We start from the raw sequence: 24,573 nt of genomic DNA on the forward strand, positions 1-24,573 counted from the left end.
CCAAGTTTGTTATGTTAGGCCTTGGAAGCCTGTCTGCGGTCACTCCTTCCACTAGACTTCCACTGACCAGACCACTGCTGCCCGTGTACCCCTGGAACCAATTTAAAAGTGGCTACAGCCAGCCCAAGTTTGTTATGTTAGGCCTTGGAAGCCTGTCTGCGGTCACTCCTTCCACTAGACTTCCACTGACCAGACCACTGCAGCCCGTGTACCCCTGGAACCAATTTAAAAGTGCCTACAGCCAGCCCAAGTTTGTTATGTTAGGCCTTCGAAGCCTGTCTGCGGTCACTCCTTCCACTAGACTTCCACAGACCAGACCACTGCTGCCCGTGTACCCCTGGAAGCAATTTAAAAGTGCCTACAGCCAGCCCAAGTTTGTTATGTTAGGCCTTGGAAGCCTGTCTGCGGTCACTCCTTCCACTAGACTTCCACTGACCAGACCACTGCTGCCCGTGTACCCCTGGAACCAATTTAAAAGTGCCTACAGCCAGCCCAAGTTTGTTATGTTAGGCCTTGGAAGCCTGTCTGCGGTCACTCCTTCCACTAGACTTCCACTGACCATACACTGCTGCCCATGTACCCCTGGAACAAATTTAAAAGTGCCTACAGCCAGCCCAAGTTTGTTATGTTAGGCCTTCGAAGCCTGTCTGCGTCCCGTTCTTTCAACTACAACTACACTGACCAGGCCACTGATGGCCGTGTTCCCCTGGAACCAATTTTAACTTGCCTACAGCCAGCCCAATGTTAGGCCTTTGATGCCTGTCTGCCGTCACTCCTTCCACTAGGCCTCCACTGACCTGTCTATTGCTGCCCGTGTACCCCTTGAACCAACATCATTAAATATAAAAAAAATTAATTTGATTATAAAAAATAAGATCGTGTTGAGATCTCAAATGCAGACATTTTAACAATCAAAACAAACACACAACAAATATCTGGAACTGTACTACAAAGGTCCAACAGCTACAATTTCTTTCTCCTGCAAGAAGTTAACTGAAAGTTTTTTGGAGTTGTTAACACAGATATGGCATCCACCGAGTGTTGTCCTGTCGCGTCTCCTTTAAATTATTTCCAATAAGATGTTAAACTATTAATTTAATAAAATCAATAATTAAAAAAATAATTGAGTAAGTCAAAAGCACATTGCAAATAAACATTAATTACAAATCAAGAAGCATGGCGCGTCCGAGGGTGAGTAGATACCGAATAAGAATATAATCACCCTCGGACGCGCAATGCTTATTTACAACAGCCTTCCTTCCTAAGAATCAGCCCTTCCGTGGTGTAGAGAGAGGTTGTGTTACACTCCAAGGTGTTCCCCAGGTTGCCTTTCCTGAGCTTCGATCTTCCGGCTCTCGTTTAGTAGCTGTTGGAAACTACGCTGCATTAGGCCTACTAATTGTGTATGGGTGAAACAGTGGCGCATCTGCGGTCCCTCCTTCCACTAGGCCTCCACTGACCTGTCTACTGCGGCCCGTGTACCCCTTGAACCAACCTAATAAAATATTTAAAAAATTAATTTGATTATAAAAAATAAGATCGTGTTGAGATCTCAAATGCAGACATTTTAACAATCAAAACAAACACACAACAAATATCTGGAACTGTACTACAAAGGTCCAACAGCTACAATTTCTTTCTCCTGCAAGAAGTTAACTGAAAGTTTTTTGGAGTTGTTAACACAGATATGGCATCCACCGAGTGTTGTCCTGTCGCGTCTCCTTTAAATTATTTCCAATAAGATGTTAAACTATTAATTTAATAAAATCAATAATTAAAAAAATAATTGAGTAAGTCAAAAGCACATTGCAAATAAACATTAATTACAAATCAAGAAGCATGGCGCGTCCGAGGGTGAGTAGATACCGAATAAGAATATAATCACCCTCGGACGCGCAATGCTTATTTACAACAGCCTTCCTTCCTAAGAATCAGCCCTTCCGTGGTGTAGAGAGAGGTTGTGTTACACTCCAAGGTGTTCCCCAGGTTGCCTTTCCTGAGCTTCGATCTTCCGGCTCTCGTTTAGTAGCTGTTGGAAACTACGCTGCATTAGGCCTACTAATTGTGTATGGGTGAAACAGTGGCGCATCTGCGGTCCCTCCTTCCACTAGGCCTCCACTGACCTGTCTACTGCGGCCCGTGTACCCCTTGAACCAACCTAATAAAATATTTAAAAAATTAATTTGATTATAAAAAATAAGATCGTGTTGAGATCTCAAATGCAGACATTTTAACAATCAAAACAAACACACAACAAATATCTGGAACTGTACTACAAAGGTCCAACAGCTACAATTTCTTTCTCCTGCAAGAAGTTAACTGAAAGTTTTTTGGAGTTGTTAACACAGATATGGCATCCACCGAGTGTTGTCCTGTCGCGTCTCCTTTAAATTATTTCCAATAAGATGTTAAACTATTAATTTAATAAAATCAATAATTAAAAAAATAATTGAGTAAGTCAAAAGCACATTGCAAATAAACATTAATTACAAATCAAGAAGCATGGCGCGTCCGAGGGTGAGTAGATACCGAATAAGAATATAATCACCCTCGGACGCGCAATGCTTATTTACAACAGCCTTCCTTCCTAAGAATCAGCCCTTCCGTGGTGTAGAGAGAGGTTGTGTTACACTCCAAGGTGTTCCCCAGGTTGCCTTTCCTGAGCTTCGATCTTCCGGCTCTCGTTTAGTAGCTGTTGGAAACTACGCTGCATTAGGCCTACTAATTGTGTATGGGTGAAACAGTGGCGCATCTGCGGTCCCTCCTTCCACTAGGCCTCCACTGACCTGTCTACTGCGGCCCGTGTACCCCTTGAACCAACCTAATAAAATATTTAAAAAATTAATTTGATTATAAAAAATAAGATCGTGTTGAGATCTCAAATGCAGACATTTTAACAATCAAAACAAACACACAACAAATATCTGGAACTGTACTACAAAGGTCCAACAGCTACAATTTCTTTCTCCTGCAAGAAGTTAACTGAAAGTTTTTTGGAGTTGTTAACACAGATATGGCATCCACCGAGTGTTGTCCTGTCGCGTCTCCTTTAAATTATTTCCAATAAGATGTTAAACTATTAATTTAATAAAATCAATAATTAAAAAAATAATTGAGTAAGTCAAAAGCACATTGCAAATAAACATTAATTACAAATCAAGAAGCATGGCGCGTCCGAGGGTGAGTAGATACCGAATAAGAATATAATCACCCTCGGACGCGCAATGCTTATTTACAACAGCCTTCCTTCCTAAGAATCAGCCCTTCCGTGGTGTAGAGAGAGGTTGTGTTACACTCCAAGGTGTTCCCCAGGTTGCCTTTCCTGAGCTTCGATCTTCCGGCTCTCGTTTAGTAGCTGTTGGAAACTACGCTGCATTAGGCCTACTAATTGTGTATGGGTGAAACAGTGGCGCATCTGCGGTCCCTCCTTCCACTAGGCCTCCACTGACCTGTCTACTGCGGCCCGTGTACCCCTTGAACCAACCTAATAAAATATTTAAAAAATTAATTTGATTATAAAAAATAAGATCGTGTTGAGATCTCAAATGCAGACATTTTAACAATCAAAACAAACACACAACAAATATCTGGAACTGTACTACAAAGGTCCAACAGCTACAATTTCTTTCTCCTGCAAGAAGTTAACTGAAAGTTTTTTGGAGTTGTTAACACAGATATGGCATCCACCGAGTGTTGTCCTGTCGCGTCTCCTTTAAATTATTTCCAATAAGATGTTAAACTATTAATTTAATAAAATCAATAATTAAAAAAATAATTGAGTAAGTCAAAAGCACATTGCAAATAAACATTAATTACAAATCAAGAAGCATGGCGCGTCCGAGGGTGAGTAGATACCGAATAAGAATATAATCACCCTCGGACGCGCAATGCTTATTTACAACAGCCTTCCTTCCTAAGAATCAGCCCTTTCGTGGTGTAGAGAGAGGTTGTGTTACACTCCAAGGTGTTCCCCGGGTTGCCTTTCATGAGCTTCTATCTTCCGGCTCTCGTTTAGTAGTTGGTGGAAAAGTACACAGCATTAGGCCTACAAAATGGGTATGGGGTGGAGAGAGATGGTGTGTTACACTCCAAGGTGTTCCCCAGGTTGCCTTTCCTGAGCTTCGATCTTCATGCTCTCGTTTAGTAGGTGTCGGAAAGTAGGCTGCATTAGGCCTACAAATTGGGTATGGGGTGGAGAGAGATGGTGTGTTACACTCCAAGGTGTTCCCCAGGTTTCCTTGCCATTGCTTCGGTCTTCCGACTCTCGTTTAGTAGTTGTAGAAAAGTACACAGCATTAGGCCTACAAAATGGGTATGGGGTGGAGAGAGATGGTGTGTTACACTCCAAGGTGTTCCCCAGGTTGCCTTTCCTGAGCTTCGATCTTCATGCTCTCGTTTAGTAGGTGTCGGAAAGTAGGCTGCATTAGGCCTAAAAAATGGGGAATGGGGTGGAGAGAGATGGTGTGTTACACTCCAAGGTGTTCCCCAGGTTTCCTTGCCATTGCTTCGGTCTTCCGACTCTCGTTTAGTAGTTGTAGAAAAGTACACTGCATTAGGCCTAAAAAATGGGTATGGGGTGGAGAGAGATGGTGTGTTACACTCCAAGGTGTTCCCCAGGTTGCCTTTCCTGAGCTTCGATCTTCATGCTCTCGTTTAGTAGGTGTCGGAAAGTAGGCTGCATTAGGCCTAAAAATTGGGTATGGGGTGGAGAGAGATGGTGTGTTACACTCCAAGGTGTTCCCCAGGTTTCCTTGCCATTGCTTCGGTCTTCCGACTCTCGTTTAGTAGTTGTAGAAAAGTACACAGCATTAGGCCTACAAAATGGGTATGGGGTGGAGAGAGATGGTGTGTTACACTCCAAGGTGTTCCCCAGGTTGCCTTTCCTGAGCTTCTATCTTCAGGCTCTCATTAAATTGTGGTTAAATGGAACAACTGCATTTGGCGTACTAGTTGGTTTGGGGCCTACTATCGGTGTCTGCCACTCCTTGCTGTTCTCCTGGTTTCCTGTCCTGAAATACCATTTTCAGCCTCTCGTTAAGTAGTTGTTAATGTTAGACTGCATTTGGCCTACTAGTTGGGTTGGGGCCTACTATCGGTGTCTGCCACTCCTTGCTGTTCTCCTCCACTGAACAAAGCTGTGCCGCCTGTTTACTACGGTTGCCAATTTTGAACTGCATTTCGACTACTTACTGATTTGGCCCTACTCTCTGTGTCAGCCTCTCATTCCAGTTGTCCTCCACTGCAATGCCCCCTGGTTATTCCTGTGTTACCAATTTTGAACTGCATTTAGCCCACTTTCTTCTTTGGGCCTATATCTGTGTTTCCACTTCATCGTGCCCATTGCCCAGCCAGTGATAGATGAGTCTGCTGGTACATTGACCCATAACGCAACATTCCCCGTGCACACTACACAACAACATTGTGACCCTGCTGAAAGTCAGGTTGCTCTTCCCGCATACCATACCACCTTACACGGGGACAAAGAGGAAGGTGCAGATGAAAGTGCAGGTTCCTTCATCAGGTGGGGGGAGGAATACTAGTTGGCGACGTCACTGGCACAGGGCCTCTCATAGTACGCAAAAGTGTTGCTGCCGGTGGGAGGCGCCCCCGCCGTGCAAACACACCGCTGTACTTTGAGGGGCCCTGTGCCAGTGCCAATGCCAACGAGTGGGCCCCCCCTGCTTGCTCAGGTTCACAGCACTTGCAAAGTTGAAATACTTACCTCTCCCTGCTCCACTGCCGTGACGTGGTCCAGATTTCCTGGGCCCACTAATTACTTGAACCAGCCCTACCCCCCACAACTTTAGCCAAATGACCCCCAATTTCAAATGCCTTCCAATTATTATAAGGTAAATTACGCTTGACAAGCTTCATTAAGAAGAATGGATGGTTTTGACATTAAAATGGGCACTCTAGGTGTTTTCCTGGCCCCCACTCACTGCCGACTATGCTGCCCCATTGACTTGCATTGGGTTTCGTGTTTCGGTCGATCCCGACTTTACGTCATAATCGGCCGATTTCACTCGACCCGACTTTGGACATAGTCGGGTTTCGCAAAACCCGGCTCGACTCTAAAAAGGTCAAGGTCGCTCAACTCTATTCACCAGATGATTGTTGTCCATCTGTTGTTCAATCATCTGCCTCTATTTAATGTGTATGGTCAAATTAAATATGTTCTACATCTGAGTCTTCAGAGGCAACACATATTGCACAATATCACTCATAAGGAAGATATCTGGCCACTCCAGGAAGCTAATGTATTGTTATAATATATTGATATCTACATAAAGCGGACCATGAACATGAACATAATCCAATCCTGCAATTTTCGAAAAAAAATGGCCGATCCCTGACTCCCAAAAAAGTAGATGCGGAGAATCGGTCAGTTTGATTTCAATACGCACCATCAATTTGTTGATGAGAAGGGTTAGCCATCATCAGAGGTCCCTACCAGTGACTTTAGCCCCATCTAGAGCACATGCAGTTGAAACATCTATATAGAACATTTTGGTGACCATTTTTGCAAGATAAATTTGCATTTTTTTCTTAAAAAACAAAACAAATATAAGCTAAATGAATTAAGAAAGCGTAGCCTAATAAGGGAATATCTTATAAGTCTTCGGGATGCTGTGATGAATGATCTGTTAAAAAATGTATGTGGGTTTTGGAGAATTTTTAGAAAGATATCATTACAAACACAAATGAGTGGATCAATTCGCAGGACTTTGGTAGAGCGTCCAGGTCAGTGGTACTTGGCTCCTAGATAGGAGGCCTTTGAATCTGTTACCATTGACGTACCCGGTGCAACATTTAATTAGCCAAGGCTGGTTCAAAGTCATATGTTTATTACATCATACAGACGAGATTGCTTCCAAATCAAATGCCATAACGGTGATGCCGTTAGGTAAGAGATTAGCGGGACTCTCATCTAGCCACCATGTACCACTAAACTGGATGCTGGAATAAAGTTCTGGCAATCGATAAGCTCATCTCTAATTACAAATTGTAATTGATGAAGATTTGTACTTGATCCAGGAGAAAATTTTTATTGACATTTTTATGGTCAGAAATAATTTTTTTCTTCTTGGTTTCTAGGTCATAAGGTTTGTTTTTGCCTTCTTCGGAATCAATATGGCATAAAAATAGGATGACCTTGATGGACTTATGTGATTTTTCACCCTCACTAAACATGTTGTTATTATTATAACTAAATAACGGAAATGTATTTTTCCACAATGAAATAAAATACCATTCGTATCAAAGGCTGAGTTTTTATCCTTTAATCTCAACATGCATTACCCAACATTCTGTCCATAAAACACTGCAAACACACATCATGAAGCCCTACATTTTGCACGCGTGTAAAATAAAAGCTATACATTTCATTTAGAACTCATTTTCCTAGTGCTGTGGAATTTTTGTCTTTGATTGTTGTATGTCTTAATCATCTCTATGTAGCCAGGTTTACAAGTGTTTACAGAAAACAATCTTCTGAGCAAACGTATCCTTTAAAGATTAACCTGTGATTCCCACTGTTTACAGTATTTAAAAGGGATCAGTCAGACGGATCCACAGCTGCCTTCCTGCTACACCTTCGACATTATGTTATAAATACTGCTAGTAACTCTTATCTATTAAATTACATGCATTACAATATTAGAAGGCCACATTTTCCAATTAATTCTGTCAACAATACATACAGTACAGACAGTGCTGTGCAAAAGTTTTCGGCAGGTGTAAAAAAAATACTGCAAATTACAAATGCTTTCTAAAATAGAAAGCTTGTTTTAATACATTAATAAAATGCAAGGTGAATGAACTGAAAAACACAAATCTAAATCAAATCAATATTTGGAGTGACCGTCCATTGCCTTTAAAACAGTATCACTTCTTCTAGATATACTCGCAAAAAGTCAAGGATTTTGAAGGATAATAGTCAGATGCATACTTGAGAACTATACCAAATAGGTGATAATTATCAAGTTCATATGTAGGTTGAAACACAGTAAATAATTAAAACAGAAACAGGAGGGTAGGAAGTGCAAAATTGGGTGAGGAACAGCTGAACTCTGCTACAAAGATGAGGTTGTGGAAGACAGGTTCAGGTTACGGTGATCTAATATGGCAAGACTGAACACAGCTACAAAACACAAGGTAGTTATACTGCATCAACAAGGTCTCTTCTAGGCAAAGATTTCAAGACTGGGGTTTGAAGATGTGCTGTTAAAAACTTTTAGAGAAACAGCAATAAACGGGCAACATTAAGGACTATAGACACAGTGGTTGACCAAGGAAGCTTAATTCAGCAGATGAAAGACATCATGCTTATTTCCATTCGAAATCGGAAGATGTCCAGCAGTGCCATCAGCTCAGAACTGGAAGCAAACAGTGGGACCAAGCTAGACCCATCTACTGTTTGAGGAAATGTTGCCAGAAATTGTTTTCATGGAATTATTCTGTCTAAAAAGCCATACCTTACATATGGACACAAGGCCACGCAACTCAACTGTACACAAAAAAATGGAAACTGAGGTGCAGAAAAATGGAAGGAGGTGCTCTGGACTAAAGAATCAAAATTTTAAGCATTTGGCTTAACAAAAGGCAGTTTGCCTTTGGGAGAGCTACAGAGTGGTGCAATAATGAGTGTCTGCAGGCAGTATTGAAGCAAGTGCTGAAGGTTCCTTGCAAGTCTGGGGTCGCAATTTAGCCGATGGAGATGGGGACTAGGTCAGAACAAAAGGTATCTTCAATGCTAAGAATTACAGGAAGATAGCTATCCATCATGCAATGGTTGGCATCTGATTCGCTCCAGATTTATTCTGCAGCAGAACAATGATCCCAAGCATATAGTCATGTCGTCAGCGTAAAGTGGAACAAGGAGTCTGGGAAATGATATTATGGCCCCCACAGATCTCAATATCATGAAGTCTGTCTGTGATTCCTTGAAGAGACAGAAGGATTTGAGCAAACCTACATTCACATAAAATCTGTGGTAAGTTCTCCAACATGCTTGAACCAACCTTACTACTAAGTCTTTTCAAAAACTGTGTGCAACAAGAATTAATGCTGCTTTGTAGCAATACAAACATTAATTTGATTTAGATTTCTCTTTTGTTTGTTCATATTTCATTTTGCTTATTGATTAAAACAAACAATTAACACTTCTATTTTTTTTATAATTTTTTTACTTTGGAGCATTTTTTCCGGACCTGCCTATGTATATGCATATTCTTTAAAGTCAAAAGTACTAGGACACACTTTTTAAACAATTACCGTAATTCCTATTACCACAGGTATATAAAATCCTGCCCCTAGCCATGCGGTTTGCCTTTGCTAATATTTGTGAAAGAATGGGTCAATCTACAGAGCTCACTGAATACAAAATGGGTCCTGTAATAAGATGCCACTGCTGTAACATGTCAGTTCATGAAATTTGCTCCCTCGTAATTATTTCATGATCACCTGTGAGTGGTATTATTCAAAAGTAGACGCATTTAGCAACAACAGCACATCAACTAAGAAATGGAGACCACATAAACTTACAGAGCAGGGTCGTGGAGTGGTGAGGCGCATAGTGGATGAAAGTCTAAATATCGTCTGAGATTAACATTAACAAAAATTGTGCCCCCGGAGCTTCAATCCATGGTGGAACAGCTACATGCAAACCTCACATCACCAGGTACTTTGCCAAGTGTCAGATGTAGGAGTGTACAGCAGTCACTATTCAACTTTGGAGCAGTGGAAATGTGTTCTGTGGAGAGACTAATCACACTATTCCATCTGGCAACTGATGGGTGAGTCTAAGTTTGGTGAAGGTTAGAACGCTACCTACCAGACTGCATAGTGCCCACAGTTGAAGAGGAATAGTCATTTTGCTTTTCAGGGTTCGTCGTACTCCATTTACTGCAGCTCTAGTGAAAGGAAATCGTAATGCTTCAGCATAGAAGACATCTTGGACAATTCCACTGGATGTTTCCAACTCAGTGGGAACAATTTCCGGGAGGCCCTTTTCTGTTCCATCATTACTGTGCCCCAATGCACAAAGTTTCATAAAGGCATTTGTTGGTCGATTTTGTTATAGAAGAACTCAACTCTCAACTAACCTCATCCTCAGTGAACACCTTTGGGATGAACTAGAGCATATGATTATGATTCCGTCAGTCTAGTCCAAGATCAGTGTCTGACCTCAGACACACACCAAAATCATGCAACTCCATGTTAATAACTATGGAGTTACAATGAAATATAAAAAAAAACTCCTGCAGGTACAATGCGTAGGTGGTGTTCCAATATTTTTGACCATGTGGTGGGTACAAGGTAGCAGAACTGAATTTGAGAATTAATTTCTCTTTATGCTCTGTCATAACAGAGCTCCAATAAATAATATACAAGTGATTATAAGAGAAGAGGAGTTAAAGGGATTCTACTATACCTTCACCAAACTCTCTTCCATGTAACCTTTTTAAGAATATAGACATCATAAAATGGAACAAAGTAGCAGGAAAAGCAGATCCTAATCTGCAATACCCTGCGCGACTACTTGTCTTCCATTTACTTTGCTGTATTACATAGCTTTTCCTAATATTAATAGAATATCGATGACTACTTTCTGAGATGGGATGGGCCGCTTGAGACAAACTTTTAGAGTAAAGCTCCGTCTCTTAGTAATTTTATAAATATATAATAATAATAAATGAGTGAAGATATGCTACCCTTGTCTGTACACAGAGAACCAAATATATTGTGACAAATACTGCTCATATAGTAGTGTGGCGGGACAACTCCTGCAAAGAGGCCTACCGGAGGATTCACCTGTTTCCCTTTGGGACAGTCCGAGCATAAAGTGAGTCTGTCAGCAGGATTTAATCTCCCAAAATATATTAACATGTTTTTGATAAGTCCAGCAATATTTTTACATGGCCAGTTTGTTCTGACATTAATGAGAAATTAGCATTGCTAAGCGAATGAGTCTGAAGAACAATTTGCAAATTTGAAGCATCTGCCGCGTCTGTTATACACCCGGTCCAGCGACTAGTGTTGAGCATTCCGATACCGCAAGTATCGGGTATCGGCCGATACTTGCGGTATCGGAATTCCGATACCGAGATCCGATATTTTTGTGGTATCGGGTATCGGTATCGGAGGTGTAAAATAAAGAATTAAAATAAAAAATATTGTTATATTCACCTCTCCGGCGGCCCCTGGAACATCACTGCGAGTCACCGGCGTCCGGCAGGCTTCTTTGTTCAAAATGAGCGCCTTTAGGACCTGCGGAATGACGTCGCGGCTTCTGATTGGTCGCGTGCCGCCCATGTGACCGCCACGCGACCAATCAGAAGCCGCGACATCATTCCTCAGATAAATTCCTAGAATGAGCGCCTTTAGGACCTGTGGAATGACGTCGCGGCTTCTGATTGGTCGCGTGGCGGTCACATGGGCGGCACGCGACCAATCAGAAGCCGCGACGTCATTCCGCAGGTCCTAAAGGCGCTCATTTTGAACAAAGAAGCCTGCTGGACGCCGGTTCCTCGCGGTGATGTTCCAGGGGCCGCCGGAGAGGTGAATATAACAATATTTTTTATTTTAATTCTTTATTTTGGGTTAGTAACTGGCTTAGTGATAGAAAGCAGAGGGTGGTTATAAATGGTATAGTCTCTAACTGGGTCGCTGTGACCAGTGGGGTACCGCAGGGGTCAGTATTGGGACCTGTTCTCTTCAACATATTCATTAATGATCTGGTAGAAGGTTTACACAGTAAAATATCGATATTTGCAGATGATACAAAACTATGTAAAGCAGTTAATACAAGAGAAGATAGTATTCTGCTACAGATGGATCTGGATAAGTTGGAAACTTGGGCTGAAAGGTGGCAGATGAGGTTTAACAATGATAAATGTAAGGTTATACACATGGGAAGAGGGAATCAATATCACCATTACACACTGAACGGGAAACCACTGGGTAAATCTGACAGGGAGAAGGACTTGGGGATCCTAGTTAATGATAAACTTACCTGGAGCAGCCAGTGCCAGGCAGCAGCTGCCAAGGCAAACAGGATCATGGGGTGCATTAAAAGAGGTCTGGATACACATGATGAGAGCATTATACTGCCTCTGTACAAATCCCTAGTTAGACCGCACATGGAGTACTGTGTCAAGTTTTGGGCACCGGTGCTCAGGAAGGATATAATGGAACTAGAGAGAGTACAAAGGAGGGCAACAAAATTAATAAAGGGGATGGGAGAACTACAATACCCAGATAGATTAGCGAAATTAGGATTATTTAGTCTAGAAAAAAGACGACTGAGGGGCGATCTAATAACCATGTATAAGTATATAAGGGGACAATACAAATATCTCGCTGAGGATCTGTTTATACCAAGGAAGGTGACGGGCACAAGGGGGCATTCTTTGCGTCTGGAGGAGAGAAGGTTTTTCCACCAACATAGAAGAGGATTCTTTACTGTTAGGGCAGTGAGAATCTGGAATTGCTTGCCTGAGGAGGTGGTGATGGCGAACTCAGTCGAGGGGTTCAAGAGAGGCCTGGATGTCTTCCTGGAGCAGAACAATATTGTATCATACAATTATTAGGTTCTGTAGAAGGACGTAGATCTGGGGATTTATTATGATGGAATATAGGCTGAACTGGATGGACAAATGTCTTTTTTCGGCCTTACTAACTATGTTACTATGTTACTATGTTATTTTACACCTCACTATGGATCCCAGGACCTGAAGGAGAGTTTCCTCTCCTTCAGACCCTGGGATCCATCAGGATACCTTCCGATACCTGATGTCCCATTGACTTGTATTGGTATCGGATATCGGTATCGGCGATATCCGATACTTTTCGGGTATCGGCCGATACTATCCGATACCGATACTTTCAAGTATCGGACGGTATCACTCAACACTACCAGCGACACCTCCTTCTGCTTGACTAAAAGCTTATATGCTGATTTCAGGGGCAGGAATTATCCATCAAGCAGGAGGAGGCAGTGCTGGGTGGGGAATAGAGCTGGAGTGACAGAGGCTACAGATCTACTATAGTCCTTCAGCCTCATTTGCATATCTATTCCAATGCTGATTTCTCAGTAATGTACGAACGGATTGGGGATGTAAAGTTATTGCTGAACTTGTCTTTGAAAGAGCTACATGCATATATAAATAGCTTGGTATGTGCAAAGTACCTGAGCATTTGAAGTACTGTCTGCTTGTCAGGTGGACCAAGCTGAACAAGGAAAGTGATGGTGAGTCCGTGTAGGAGGTCTAAAATGGAAACAAAGAAAATGATTTGGTTACGAACATTCACTGATAGAAGGCATTTTCTATTACAGTAAAATAATGTTTTATATGTGATTAGAAAAACATGGCTCCTTTCTTTTAACCACACTTTCACATCTGCTCAAAGCTTGTGTGTGCTCCATTGAATTTTGTAAAGTTGAGCTGCAATACCAGGCAGAGCCCTTAGACTTGATGTCATGCAGTTTGGGAGACAAAGCAGACATGTTTTTCTAATCCAAGACAACCCCTACTTCATAACATCCACATTAGTTGACATATATCTTTCGACGGTGTGTGACTGCTGACGTCATGCTGATTGACAGCCGGCTTCCCAAAGGTAGGTAGCAGGTAGTCGACTGTCAATTGGCAGTCATGCCCCATCAAAAGAGTAGAGGGAAAGTGTGGAAGCTGCTCTGTCAACATAATGTCAGTGGAAGCTGCAGAATCGCCAGCAGGAGCGGACTATGACCACTCTGAGCTGGTAGAGATCGGTGGTGGGGAGAAAATGCAGTAGGTTATCAATAACCTGCCTGTTAGTTTTTAGGCTGATGGTACAAAAATAAAATACTGGATAACCCCTTTTAGAGATCGGTACCTCATGCTACCTACCGGGCCCTTGTACAGCTAAACAGGTTTCACATGTGATTTATCGACCTCTGTAACTATTTCACCAGAGCCAGACCGTGAAAGTATCACTAAAATACTGATGTTAAATCCAGGAGGAATTCACAGGCATTGGCAATGATGTAAAAAGAGCCTTTTTGATTAACTCAAAAAGGTACAAAAAATGGACCCATGTAGAGTCTGAGAAGAAGCTTTCCGGTTAATAGTATGCCCAATGTATTTTAATTTATCTTTAGACATAACTGCTCAAATAGTGAGTTGCTATAACAATTGTCACACTCACAGGCCACTACAGCGTTGTAATGGCTGTCTGGTTCCTAGGCAATAATTGTCAGTCTGCAGATCCATAGCAACCAGTCTGTCTCAAATTACATCTCATCAGCTCAAGATAAAATTATCACTGATATGACAGAGATAGAGCAGAAAGGATAGCCATCATTTAATGGGTATTCAACATTTTTCACCAGTTTTGCACTTTGCAAGCTCAGTACCTTAACTCTATCTGAGCTAGGGAGACATTTCATGGCAATACTAAGCTGTGTGGCTGTGAATCCAGCAGGAAGTAAAATGTTTTTTTCTAGAAGTTGCAGCTTGATCTGCCTTTATCTGCTTGTCTCTCCCAGTGCAGATTGATCCTCATTCTTGCTCCTGGTCCTCTTCTCCACTAAGTTTTATAGTAGCTGAAACCTGATACTACAGTGAGCTGGCAGATTTCTTGACCAGGATGGATTTGAGCTGTTTTTCACTGTAGATGGTGAGGTCAAGAAGCAGGGAAAGTGGTTGAGAACAGACTCACAAGTGGAGACAGAAATATATTTCTTTAATAAGATGTTTTACAAAGTATCTTATAGTCTCTTGTACTATTGATGTATGTATGGTTTTATGAAACAACAACGTCCAATTTAGACCCGATTTAAACTTTATTGATATTTCACAGTTATTTACTCTGATGCAGGGCATGGATTGTGATATGTCTTACTCTAATTCAATGATAGAAAAAATTACATAATGTGTTTATATATATAGATATATATAAATTTATATAGATAGATAGATATATAGATAGATAGATAGATATTAGATAGATAGATAGATAAATAGATATTAGATAGATAGATAGATAGATAGATAGATAGATAGATAGATAGATAGACACATCTATATATATATATATATATATATATATATATATATATTAGGAGCCTAAATTCAAAAGCTACAAACCTGCCTCTTTGGTTAATAAATTATCATCTTTATGTTAACAATCATTAAGTTTCATCATATAACAAACCAAATTTGCATACTCATTTTTTTTGTTTGGTAAAAGAAAAAGTGTCAGTGGCAATTGATGGGTTAGTGTAAAAGAAAAAAACCTCATACAATGGCTAAGAATATGCAAGCCACTCGCAACAGTCTATGCAACACCACCACTAGCAGCTGTCGAGTCTGTAGAACTACCTAATGCAGGCTTTCTTGCTCTTTGCAAGCATATTAGATGGGAAGAAACGGACGACATTATGGAATATATTACACATCACTAATTTGTCATGACATCATGATGTTACCTTTGACAGCGACACTGTAAGACAGTGTTCTGCACAAAGGAGTCTGCCCAAAAATATTGACTAAAAGGGATGATTTTTGGACTTTTTTATTTAAAGAATATGAAAAGTTTGTCAGTGTAATGTCTTATTAATCGGGCTGTTGGTTACTACCAGGTTAACATCCATTTTTATGATGAAGTTGTTATTATGACATTACTAAGGCTTTGTTTGCGTCTAAGACCAGATTTCCTAATATAATGCTTAGAATCTTAGTCATCTTTTGAGAGCACATCACATAATCTATATTGGAGTAACTCTGCATGAAACCTTGTAATTCTTAAAGGGAATCTGTCACCCCATTTTTGGCCTATAAGCTGCGGCGCCCGCCATCAGGGGCTTAACTACAGCATTTTGTAATGCTGGAGATAAGCCCCCGATGTAACCTGAAAGATAAGAAAAACAAATTAGATTATACTCATCCAGGGGCGGTCCCGGTGCGGTCCGGTTCAATGGAAGTCACGGTTTGGGCCCGGCACATCCCATCTTCATACGATGTTGTCCTCTTCTTTGTTTCGTTCTTTGTCTGCCCTGTTGAGGGCAGTGCAAAGTACTGCAGTGCGCAGGCACCGGGAACGGTCAAAGAGCCTCTTTGACCTTTCCCGGCGCCTAACTTGTTTTTCTTATCTTTCAGGTTACAGGTTACTGATTGCAGTGGACGCAGCTTATATGTCAAAAATGGGGTGACAGATTCCCTTTAAAGGACGATTCTCTGAAAACACAGGTTGTTCCCTATCCATTAATCCTGACAACAAGGTCTGCAAAACCTCATCTCGAATTGAGCAAAAGTGTGCATGATCGACCTCTACTACATTTATTGTCCATGCGACTACGAGAAACAGCCAAGTACAGCTCTCAACTTTATCTGTCCCATTGACAATGATTAGAGTGGAGGATGAGTATGTGCTCGTACACTGGATTAACCCCTTCACGACATGCGCCATACTACAATGGCGCATGTCTTGTCACCCCCTTTGATGTGGGCTCCAGGGCTGAGCCCACATCAAAACCATGACATGTCAGCTGTTTTGTACAGCTGACATGTGCGCGCAATAGCGGCAGGTGGAATCGCGATCCACCTGCCGCTATTAACTAGTTAAATGTCAAACGCTGACAGCGGCATTTAACTACCATTTCCAGCCATCGGGCCGGAAACGCGCATCGCCGACCCCCATCATGTGATCGGGTGTCAGCGATGCATCGGCATGACAACCTGAAGTCTCCTTGAGACCTCAATGGTTGTTGATGCCGGCTTGCTGTGAGCGCCACCCTGTGGTTGGCGCTCATAGCAAGCCTGTAATTCAGCTGCATAGGAGCGATCTGATGATCGCTCCTATGTAGCAGAGCCGATCCAGTTGTGCCAGCTTCTAGCCTCCCATGGAGGCTATTGAAGCATGGAAAAAGTTAAAAAAAAGTTTTAAAAAATATGAAAAAAAAAATATATATAAAAGTTTAAATCACCCCCATTTCGCCCCATTCAAAATGAAACAGTAAAAAAATCAAATATACACATATTTGGTATCACCAAAATCGAAATGACCTGGAGAATCACAGTAGCAGGTCAGTTTTAGCATTTAGAGAAGTTAGCAAAAAAGCCAAACAAAAAACAAGTGTGGGATTGCACTTTTTTTGCAATTTCACCACACTTGGAATTTGGAGTTTTATCCCCATTTTCTAGTACAAGACAAGGTAAAACCAATGGTGTTCTTCAAAAGTAAAACTTATCCTGCAAAAAATAAGCCCTCACATGGCCATATTGACGGAAAAATAAAAAAGTTATGGCTCTGGGAAGGAGGAGAGCGAAAAACGAGAACACAAAAATGAAAAAGGGCTGCGTCTTGAGGGGGTTAAAAACCATTTTCTCTGGGTTCCAAAGTCTTGTTCTAGGGCTCAATGGAGGACCGAGCAAATTATGCCATATCTCATGTATAGGATTAACTTGCAATTTTGGAAACCTCCTTTAACAAATGGAATAAACATGCTAGAACTATTTCCTAGGCTTGAGATATGGGCTGGGGTTTCTCTTGCAAATCCTATGAAGATGAAACATTTAAGAAATAAATTGCATATATTTATACCAGTGTTATCCCATCCAGCCCCTTCTTGCCACATATCATAGCCGAAAGCCACTGGTCGAGCCCCTCTGTTCGTCAGAGTGGAGTTTGGTACAGTCAGTCAGTATACTGCGCGGTCATCACTCAAGTCTTGAATTTTTGCAAACATTGCTCTGTATCATCTCTGGCTATCACTACATAGGAAAAATGTGTGGTCATTCCTATCTTCTATCCAGTGAGATTATGTGATCTTCAAGGGTTTTAACACCAAAACTCATAGAAATCATCTAATTATTTGGACAGCTTATAATAATAATATTTGCTTGCTTCGGAAAATGGTTTTCTCTAGTAGACTTTACCGGTGGCCGGTAGCCTAGTCAATAAGCCATATGCAATAGAATTAAAAATCCCCACATTCTTGAGAATGAGAGGATTTTTAAATAGAGGTAACTTGTAAAACTGCTTCTTTTTACAAGTGCTTTGCAAGTTTAGCCATTTAACAAGATGAAAACATATCCTTACTTAAACTATCATGACACTGACGGCCGCTGACAAAGCATCGGTGAAATGTGAGTCAGGTGTTTCATGGATGAGCCCTAACATGTTCTGATTACCATGTGTGCTGATTACTGTATGTATTGTTGCACTTTTAATTAGTTATTACTTAGGACTTTAATAGTGTTGGCACCTTAACCATTGTTTCTATAGCTATTTTATGTTTGTTGATTACCCATTTGCCTGTTTAACTTGATTACACCTTGCTGTACTTACTGCGTATACAATGGCTTACAAAAGTATTCACCTCCTTGGCTTTTTACCTATTTGTTACATTAGTTTAATTTAAATATTTTTTTTAATGATGATTTGTGTGTGATGCATCAGCACTAGGGTTGAGCGACCTTGACCTTTTTAGAGTCGAGCCGTGTTTCGCGAAACCCGACTATCTTAGAAGTCGAGTCGAGTGGAATCGGCCGATTATCGCGAAAAGTCGGGTATCGCCCGAAACACGAAACCCAATGCAAGTCAATGGGGGAGCATAGTCGGCAGTGAGTGGAGGCCAGGAAAACACCTACACTGCCCATTTTAATGGCAAAAACATTCATTCTTGTTAAAGAAGCTTGTCAATCGTAATTTACCTTATAATAATTGGAAGGCATTTGAAATTGGGGGTCATTTGGCTAAAGTTGTGGGGGGTAGGGCTGGTTCAAGTAATTAGTGGGCCCAGTAAATCTGGACCACGTCACGGCAGTGGAGCAGGGAGAGGTAAGTATTTCAACTTTGCAAGTGCTGTGATCCTGAGCAAGCAGGGGGGGCCCACTCGTTGGCATTGGCACAGGCACAGGGCCCCTCAAAGTACAGCGGTGTGTTTGCACGGCGGGGGCGCCTCCCATCGGCAGCAACACTTTTGCGTACTATGAGAGGCCCTGTGCCAGTGACGTCGCCAACTAGTATTCCTCCCCCCACCTGATGAAGGAACCTGCACTTTCATCTGCACCTTCCTCTTTGTCCCCGTGTAAGGTGGTATGGTATGCGGGAAGAGGAACCTGACTTTCAGCAGGGTCACAATCTTGCTGTGTAGCGTGCACGGGGAATTTTGCGTTATGGGTCAATGTACCAGCAGACTCATCTATCACTGGCTGGGCAATGGGCAGGATGAGGAGGAAACACAGATATAGGCCCAAAGAATAAAGTTGGCTAAATGCAGTTCAAAATTGGTAACACAGGACTAACCAGGGGGCATTGCAGTGGAGGACAACTGGAATGAGAGGCTGACACAGAGAGTAGGCCCAAATCAGTAAGTAGTCGAAATGCAGTTCAAAATTGGCAACCGTAGTAAACAGGCGGCACAGCTTTGTTCAGTGGAGGAGAACAACAAGGAGTGGCAGACACCGATAGTAGGCCCCAACCCAACTAGTAGGCCAAATGCAGTCTAACATTAACAACTACTTAACGAGAGCCTGAAAATGGAATTTCAGGACAGGAAACCAGGAGAACAGCAAGGAGTGGCAGACACCGATAGTAGGCCCCAAACCAACTAGTACGCCAAATGCAGTTGTTCCGTTTAACCACAATTTAATGAGAGCCTGAAGATAGAAGTTCAGGAAAGGCAACCTGGAGAACACCTTGGAGTGTAACACACCATCTCTCTACACCCCATACCCAATTTGTAGGCCTAATGCAGCGTAGTTTCCAACAACTACTAAACGAGAGCCGGAAGATCGAAGCTCAGGAAAGGCAACCTGGAGAACACCTTGGAGTGGAACACACCATCTCTCTACACCCCATACCCAATTTGTAGGCCTAATGCAGTGTAGTTTCCAAGAACTACTAAATGAGAGCCGGAAGATCGAAGCTCAGGAAAGGCAACCTGGAGAACACCTTGGAGTGGAACACACCATCTCTCTACACCCCATACCCAATTTGTAGGCCTAATGCAGTGTAGTTTCCAAGAACTACTAAACGAGAGCCGGAAGATCGAAGCTCAGGAAAGGCAACCTGTAGAACACCTTGGAGTGGAACACACCATCTCTCTACACCCCATACCCAATTTGTAGGCCTAATGCAGTGTAGTTTCCAAGAACTACTAAACGAGAGCCGGAAGATCGGAGCTCAGGAAAGGTAACCTGGAGAACACCTTGGAGTGGAACACACCATCTCTCTACACCCCATACCCAATTTGTAGGCCTAATGCAGTGTAGTTTCCAAGAACTACTAAACGAGAGCCGGAAGATCGAAGCTCAGGAAAGGCAACCTGGAGAACACCTTGGAGTGGAACACACCATCTCTCTACACCCCATACCCAATTTGTAGGCCTAATGCAGTGTAGTTTCCAACAACTACTAAACGAGAGCATGAAGATCGAAGCATTGGCGAGGAAACCTGGGGAACACCTTAGAGTGGAACACACCATCTCTCTACACCCCATACCCAATTTGTAGGCCTAATGCAGTGTAGTTTCCAACAACTACTAAACGAGAGCCGGAAGATCGAAGCTCAGGAAAGGCAACCTGGAGAACACCTTGGAGTGGAACACACCATCTCTCTACACCCCATACCCAATTTGTAGGCCTAATGCAGTGTAGTTTCCAAGAACTACTAAACGAGAGCCGGAAGACCGAAGCAATGTGGACGAAACCTGGGGAACACCTTGGAGTGGAACACACCATCTCTCTACACCCCATACCCAATTTGTAGGCCTAATGCAGTGTAGTTTTCTACAACTACTAAACGAGAGTCGGAAGACCGAAGCAATGTGGACGAAACCTGGGGAACACCTTGGAGTGGAACACACCATCTCTCTACACCCCATACCCAATTTGTAGGCCTAATGCAGCGTAGTTTCCAACAACTACTAAACGAGAGCCGGAAGATCGAAGCTCAGGAAAGGCAACCTGGAGAACACCTTGGAGTGGAACACACCATCTCTCTACACCCCATACCCAATTTGTAGGCCTAATGCAGTGTAGTTTCCAACAACTACTAAATGAGAGCATTAAGATCGAAGCAATGGCGAGGAAACCTGGGGCACACCTTGGGTAGGCAGACACCGTTAGTAGGCCCTACCAAAGTTGTACCCCCAATGCAGTTTTAAAATTCCTAGAGGCTGAAAACAAGACTATTGACGCTCAGCTTTTTTCAAAGGAACACAGCTGAATTGAGTGGCGCAGACAGACACAGGTAGTAGGACTTAACCCAAAAATGTGGCTCACTGCAGCTTAAAAAAGTTACAGGGGTACACAAGCAGCAGTGCTCTGGGCAGTGGAGGACAATTTCAATAGTGGACCGCAGACAGACTTTGTACGCCTACTATTAAAAAAAGGATGCTCTATGCAATTAAAAATAGGTTCCAGGGGTCCACGGGCAGCAGTGGTGTGGTCAGTGGACGAGTATTGGAAGGAGGGACCGCAGACAGGCGTAGTAGGCCTAACATAACAAAATTAGGCTGTAGACACTGTAAAATTGGTTCCAGGGGTACACGGGCAGCAGTGGTGTGGTCAGTGGAGGCCTAGTGGAAGGAGTGACCGCAGACAGGCATCGAAGGCCTAAAATAATAACACATGGCTGTAGGCAATTTTAAATTGGTTCCAGGGGTACACGGGCAGCAGTGGCATGGTCAGTGTAGTAGTAGTAGAAAGAACGGACCGCAGACAGGCATCGAAGGCCTAAAAAAAAAAAAATTGGGCTGGCTGTAGGCAATTTTAAATTGGTTCCAGGGGTACACGGGCAGCAGTGGTGTGGTAAGTGGAGGCCTAGTGGAAGGAGTGACCGCAGACAGGCATCGAAGGCCTAAAATAAAAAAATTGGGCTGGCTGTAGGCAATTTTAAATTAGTTCCAGGGGTACACGGGCAGCAGTGGTGTGGTCATTGGAGGCATATTGTAAGGAGTGACCGCAGACAGGCATCGAAGGCCTAAAATAATAACACATGGCTGTAGGCAATTTTAAATTGGTTCCAGGGGTACACGGGCAGCAGTGGTGTGGTCAGTGGAGGCCTAGTGGAAGGAGTGACCGCAGACAGGCATCGAAGGCCTAAAATAATAACACATGGCTGTAGGCAATTTTAAATTGGTTCCAGGGGTACACGGGCAGCAGTGGTGTGGTCAGTGGAGGCCTAGTGGAAGGAGTGACCGCAGACAGGCATCGAAGGCCTAAAATAAAAAAATTGGGCTGGCTGTAGGCAATTTTAAATTGGTTCCAGGGGTACACGGGCAGCAGTGGTGTGGTCAGTGGAGGCCTAGTGGAAGGAGTGACCGCAGACAGGCATCGAAGGCCTAAAATAATAACACATGGCTGTAGGCAATTTTAAATTGGTTCCAGGGGTACACGGGCAGCAGTGGCCTGGTCAGTGTAGTAGTAGTAGAAAGAACGGACCGCAGACAGGCATCGAAGGCCTAAAATAAAAAAATTGGGCTGGCTGTAGGCAATTTTAAATTGGTTCCAGGGGTACACGGGCAGCAGTGGTGTGGTAAGTGGAGGCCTAGTGGAAGGAGTGACCGCAGACAGGCATCGAAGGCCTAAAATAAAAAAATTGGGCTGGCTGTAGGCAATTTTAAATTGGTTCCAGGGGTACACGGGCAGCAGTGGTGTGGTCAGTGGAGGCATATTGTAAGTAGTGACCGCAGACAGGCATCGAAGGCCTAAAATAATAGCACATGGCTGTAGGCAATTTTAAATTGGTTCCAGGGGTACACGGGCAGCAGTGGTGTGGTCAGTGGAGGCCTAGTGGAAGGAGTGACCGCAGACAGGCATCGAAGGCCTAAAATAATAACACATGGCTGTAAGCAATTTTAAATTGGTTCCAGGGGTACACGGGCAGCAGTGGTGTGGTCAGTGGAGGCCTAGTGGAAGGAGTGACCGCAAACAGGCATCGAAGGCCTAAAATAAAAAAATTGGGCTGGCTGTAGGCAATTTTAAATTGGTTCCAGGGGTACACGGGCAGCAGTGGTGTGGTCAGTGGAGGCCTAGTGGTAGGAGTGACCGCAGACAGGCATCGAAGGCCTAAAATAATAACACATGGCTGTAGGCAATTTTACATTGGTTCCAGGGGTACACGGGCAGCAGTGGCCTGGTCAGTGTAGTAGTAGTAGAAAGAACGGACCGCAGACAGGCATCGAAGGCCTAAAATAAAAAAATTGGGCTGGCTGTAGGCAATTTTAAATTGGTTCCAGGGGTACACGGGCAGCAGTGGTGTGGTCAGTGGAGGCCTAGTGGAAGGAGTGACCGCAGACAGGCATCGAAGGCCTAAAATAATAACACATGGCTGTAGGCAATTTTAAATTGGTTCCAGGGGTACACGGGCAGCAGTGGTGTGGTCAGTGGAGGCATAGTGGAAGGAGTGACCGCAGACAGGCATCGAAGGCCTAAAATAAAACAATTGGGCTGGCTGTAGGCAATTTTAAATTGGTTCCAGGGGTACACGGGCAGCAGTGGTGTGGTCAGTGGAGGCCTAGTGGAAGGAGTGACCGCAGACAGGCATCGAAGGCCTAAAATAATAACACATGGCTGTAGGCAATTTTAAATTGGTTCCAGGGGTACACGGGCAGCAGTGGCCTGGTCAGTGTAGTAGTAGTAGAAAGAACGGACCGCAGACAGGCATCGAAGGCCTAAAATAAAAAAATTGGGCTGGTTGTAGGCAATTTTAAATTGGTTCCAGGGGTACACGGGCAGCAGTGGTGTGGTAAGTGGAGGCCTAGTGGAAGGAGTGACCGCAGACAGGTTTCAAAGGCCTAAAATAATAACACATGGCTGTAGGCAATTTTAAATTGGTTCCAGGGCTACACGGGCAGCAGTGGTGTGGTCAGTGGAGGCCTAGTGGAAGGAGTAACCGCAGACAGGCATCGAAGGCCTAAAATAAAAAAATTGGGCTGGCTGTAGGCAATTTTAAATTAGTTCCAGGGGTACACGGGCAGCAGTGGTGTGGTCAGTGGAGGCATATTGTAAGGAGTGACCGCAGACAGGCATCGAAGGCCTAAAATAATAACACATGGCTGTAGGCAATTTTAAATTGGTTCCAGGGGTACACGGGCAGCAGTGGTGTGGTCAGCGGAGGCCTAGTGGAAGGAGTGACCGCAGACAGGCATCGAAGGCCTAAAATAATAACACATGGCTGTAGGCAATTTTAAATTGGTTCCAGGGGTACACGGGCAGCAGTGGTGTGGTCAGTGGAGGCCTAGTGGAAGGAGTGACCGCAGACAGGCATCGAAGGCCTAAAATAAAAAAATTGGGCTGGCTGTAGGCAATTTTAAATTGGTTCCAGGGGTACACAGGCAGCAGTGGTGTGGTCAGTGGAGGCCTAGTGGAAGGAGTGACCGCAGACAGGCATCGAAGGCCTAAAATAATAACACATGGCTGTAGGCAATTTTAAATTGGTTCCAGGGGTACACGGGCAGCAGTGGCCTGGTCAGTGTAGTAGTAGTAGAAAGAACGGACCGCAGACAGGCATCGAAGGCCTAAAATAAAAAAATTGGGCTGGCTGTAGGCAATTTTAAATTGGTTCCAGGGGTACACGGGC

At 43.2% G+C, this 24,573-nt stretch overlaps 1 protein-coding gene across 33 annotated transcripts in view; it reads right to left on the bottom strand.

Annotated features, from left to right (window-relative positions):
• Positions 1 to 24,573, bottom strand: part of MYT1L (myelin transcription factor 1 like) — a 770,605-nt gene that overhangs the window by 323,556 nt on the left and 422,476 nt on the right. For 25 of the 33 annotated variants that reach the window (XM_069728021.1, XM_069728020.1, XM_069728031.1 and 22 more), the window contains exon 4: positions 13,190 to 13,268. Coding sequence is in view for 9 of the 33 variants with exons in the window: in XM_069728031.1 (XP_069584132.1) it covers positions 13,190 to 13,197 (8 nt within the window). In the remaining 24 variants the exon portion in view is untranslated. Of the gene's footprint in view, positions 1 to 13,189; positions 13,271 to 24,573 lie in introns of those variants that run through there. The other 8 variants (XM_069728008.1, XM_069728038.1, XM_069728022.1 and 5 more) reach the window with 1 other exon arrangement.

The sequence above is a fragment of the Ranitomeya imitator genome, chromosome 5 (genome assembly GCF_032444005.1).
Source record: "Ranitomeya imitator isolate aRanImi1 chromosome 5, aRanImi1.pri, whole genome shotgun sequence".
Taxonomy (NCBI): domain Eukaryota; kingdom Metazoa; phylum Chordata; class Amphibia; order Anura; family Dendrobatidae; genus Ranitomeya; species Ranitomeya imitator.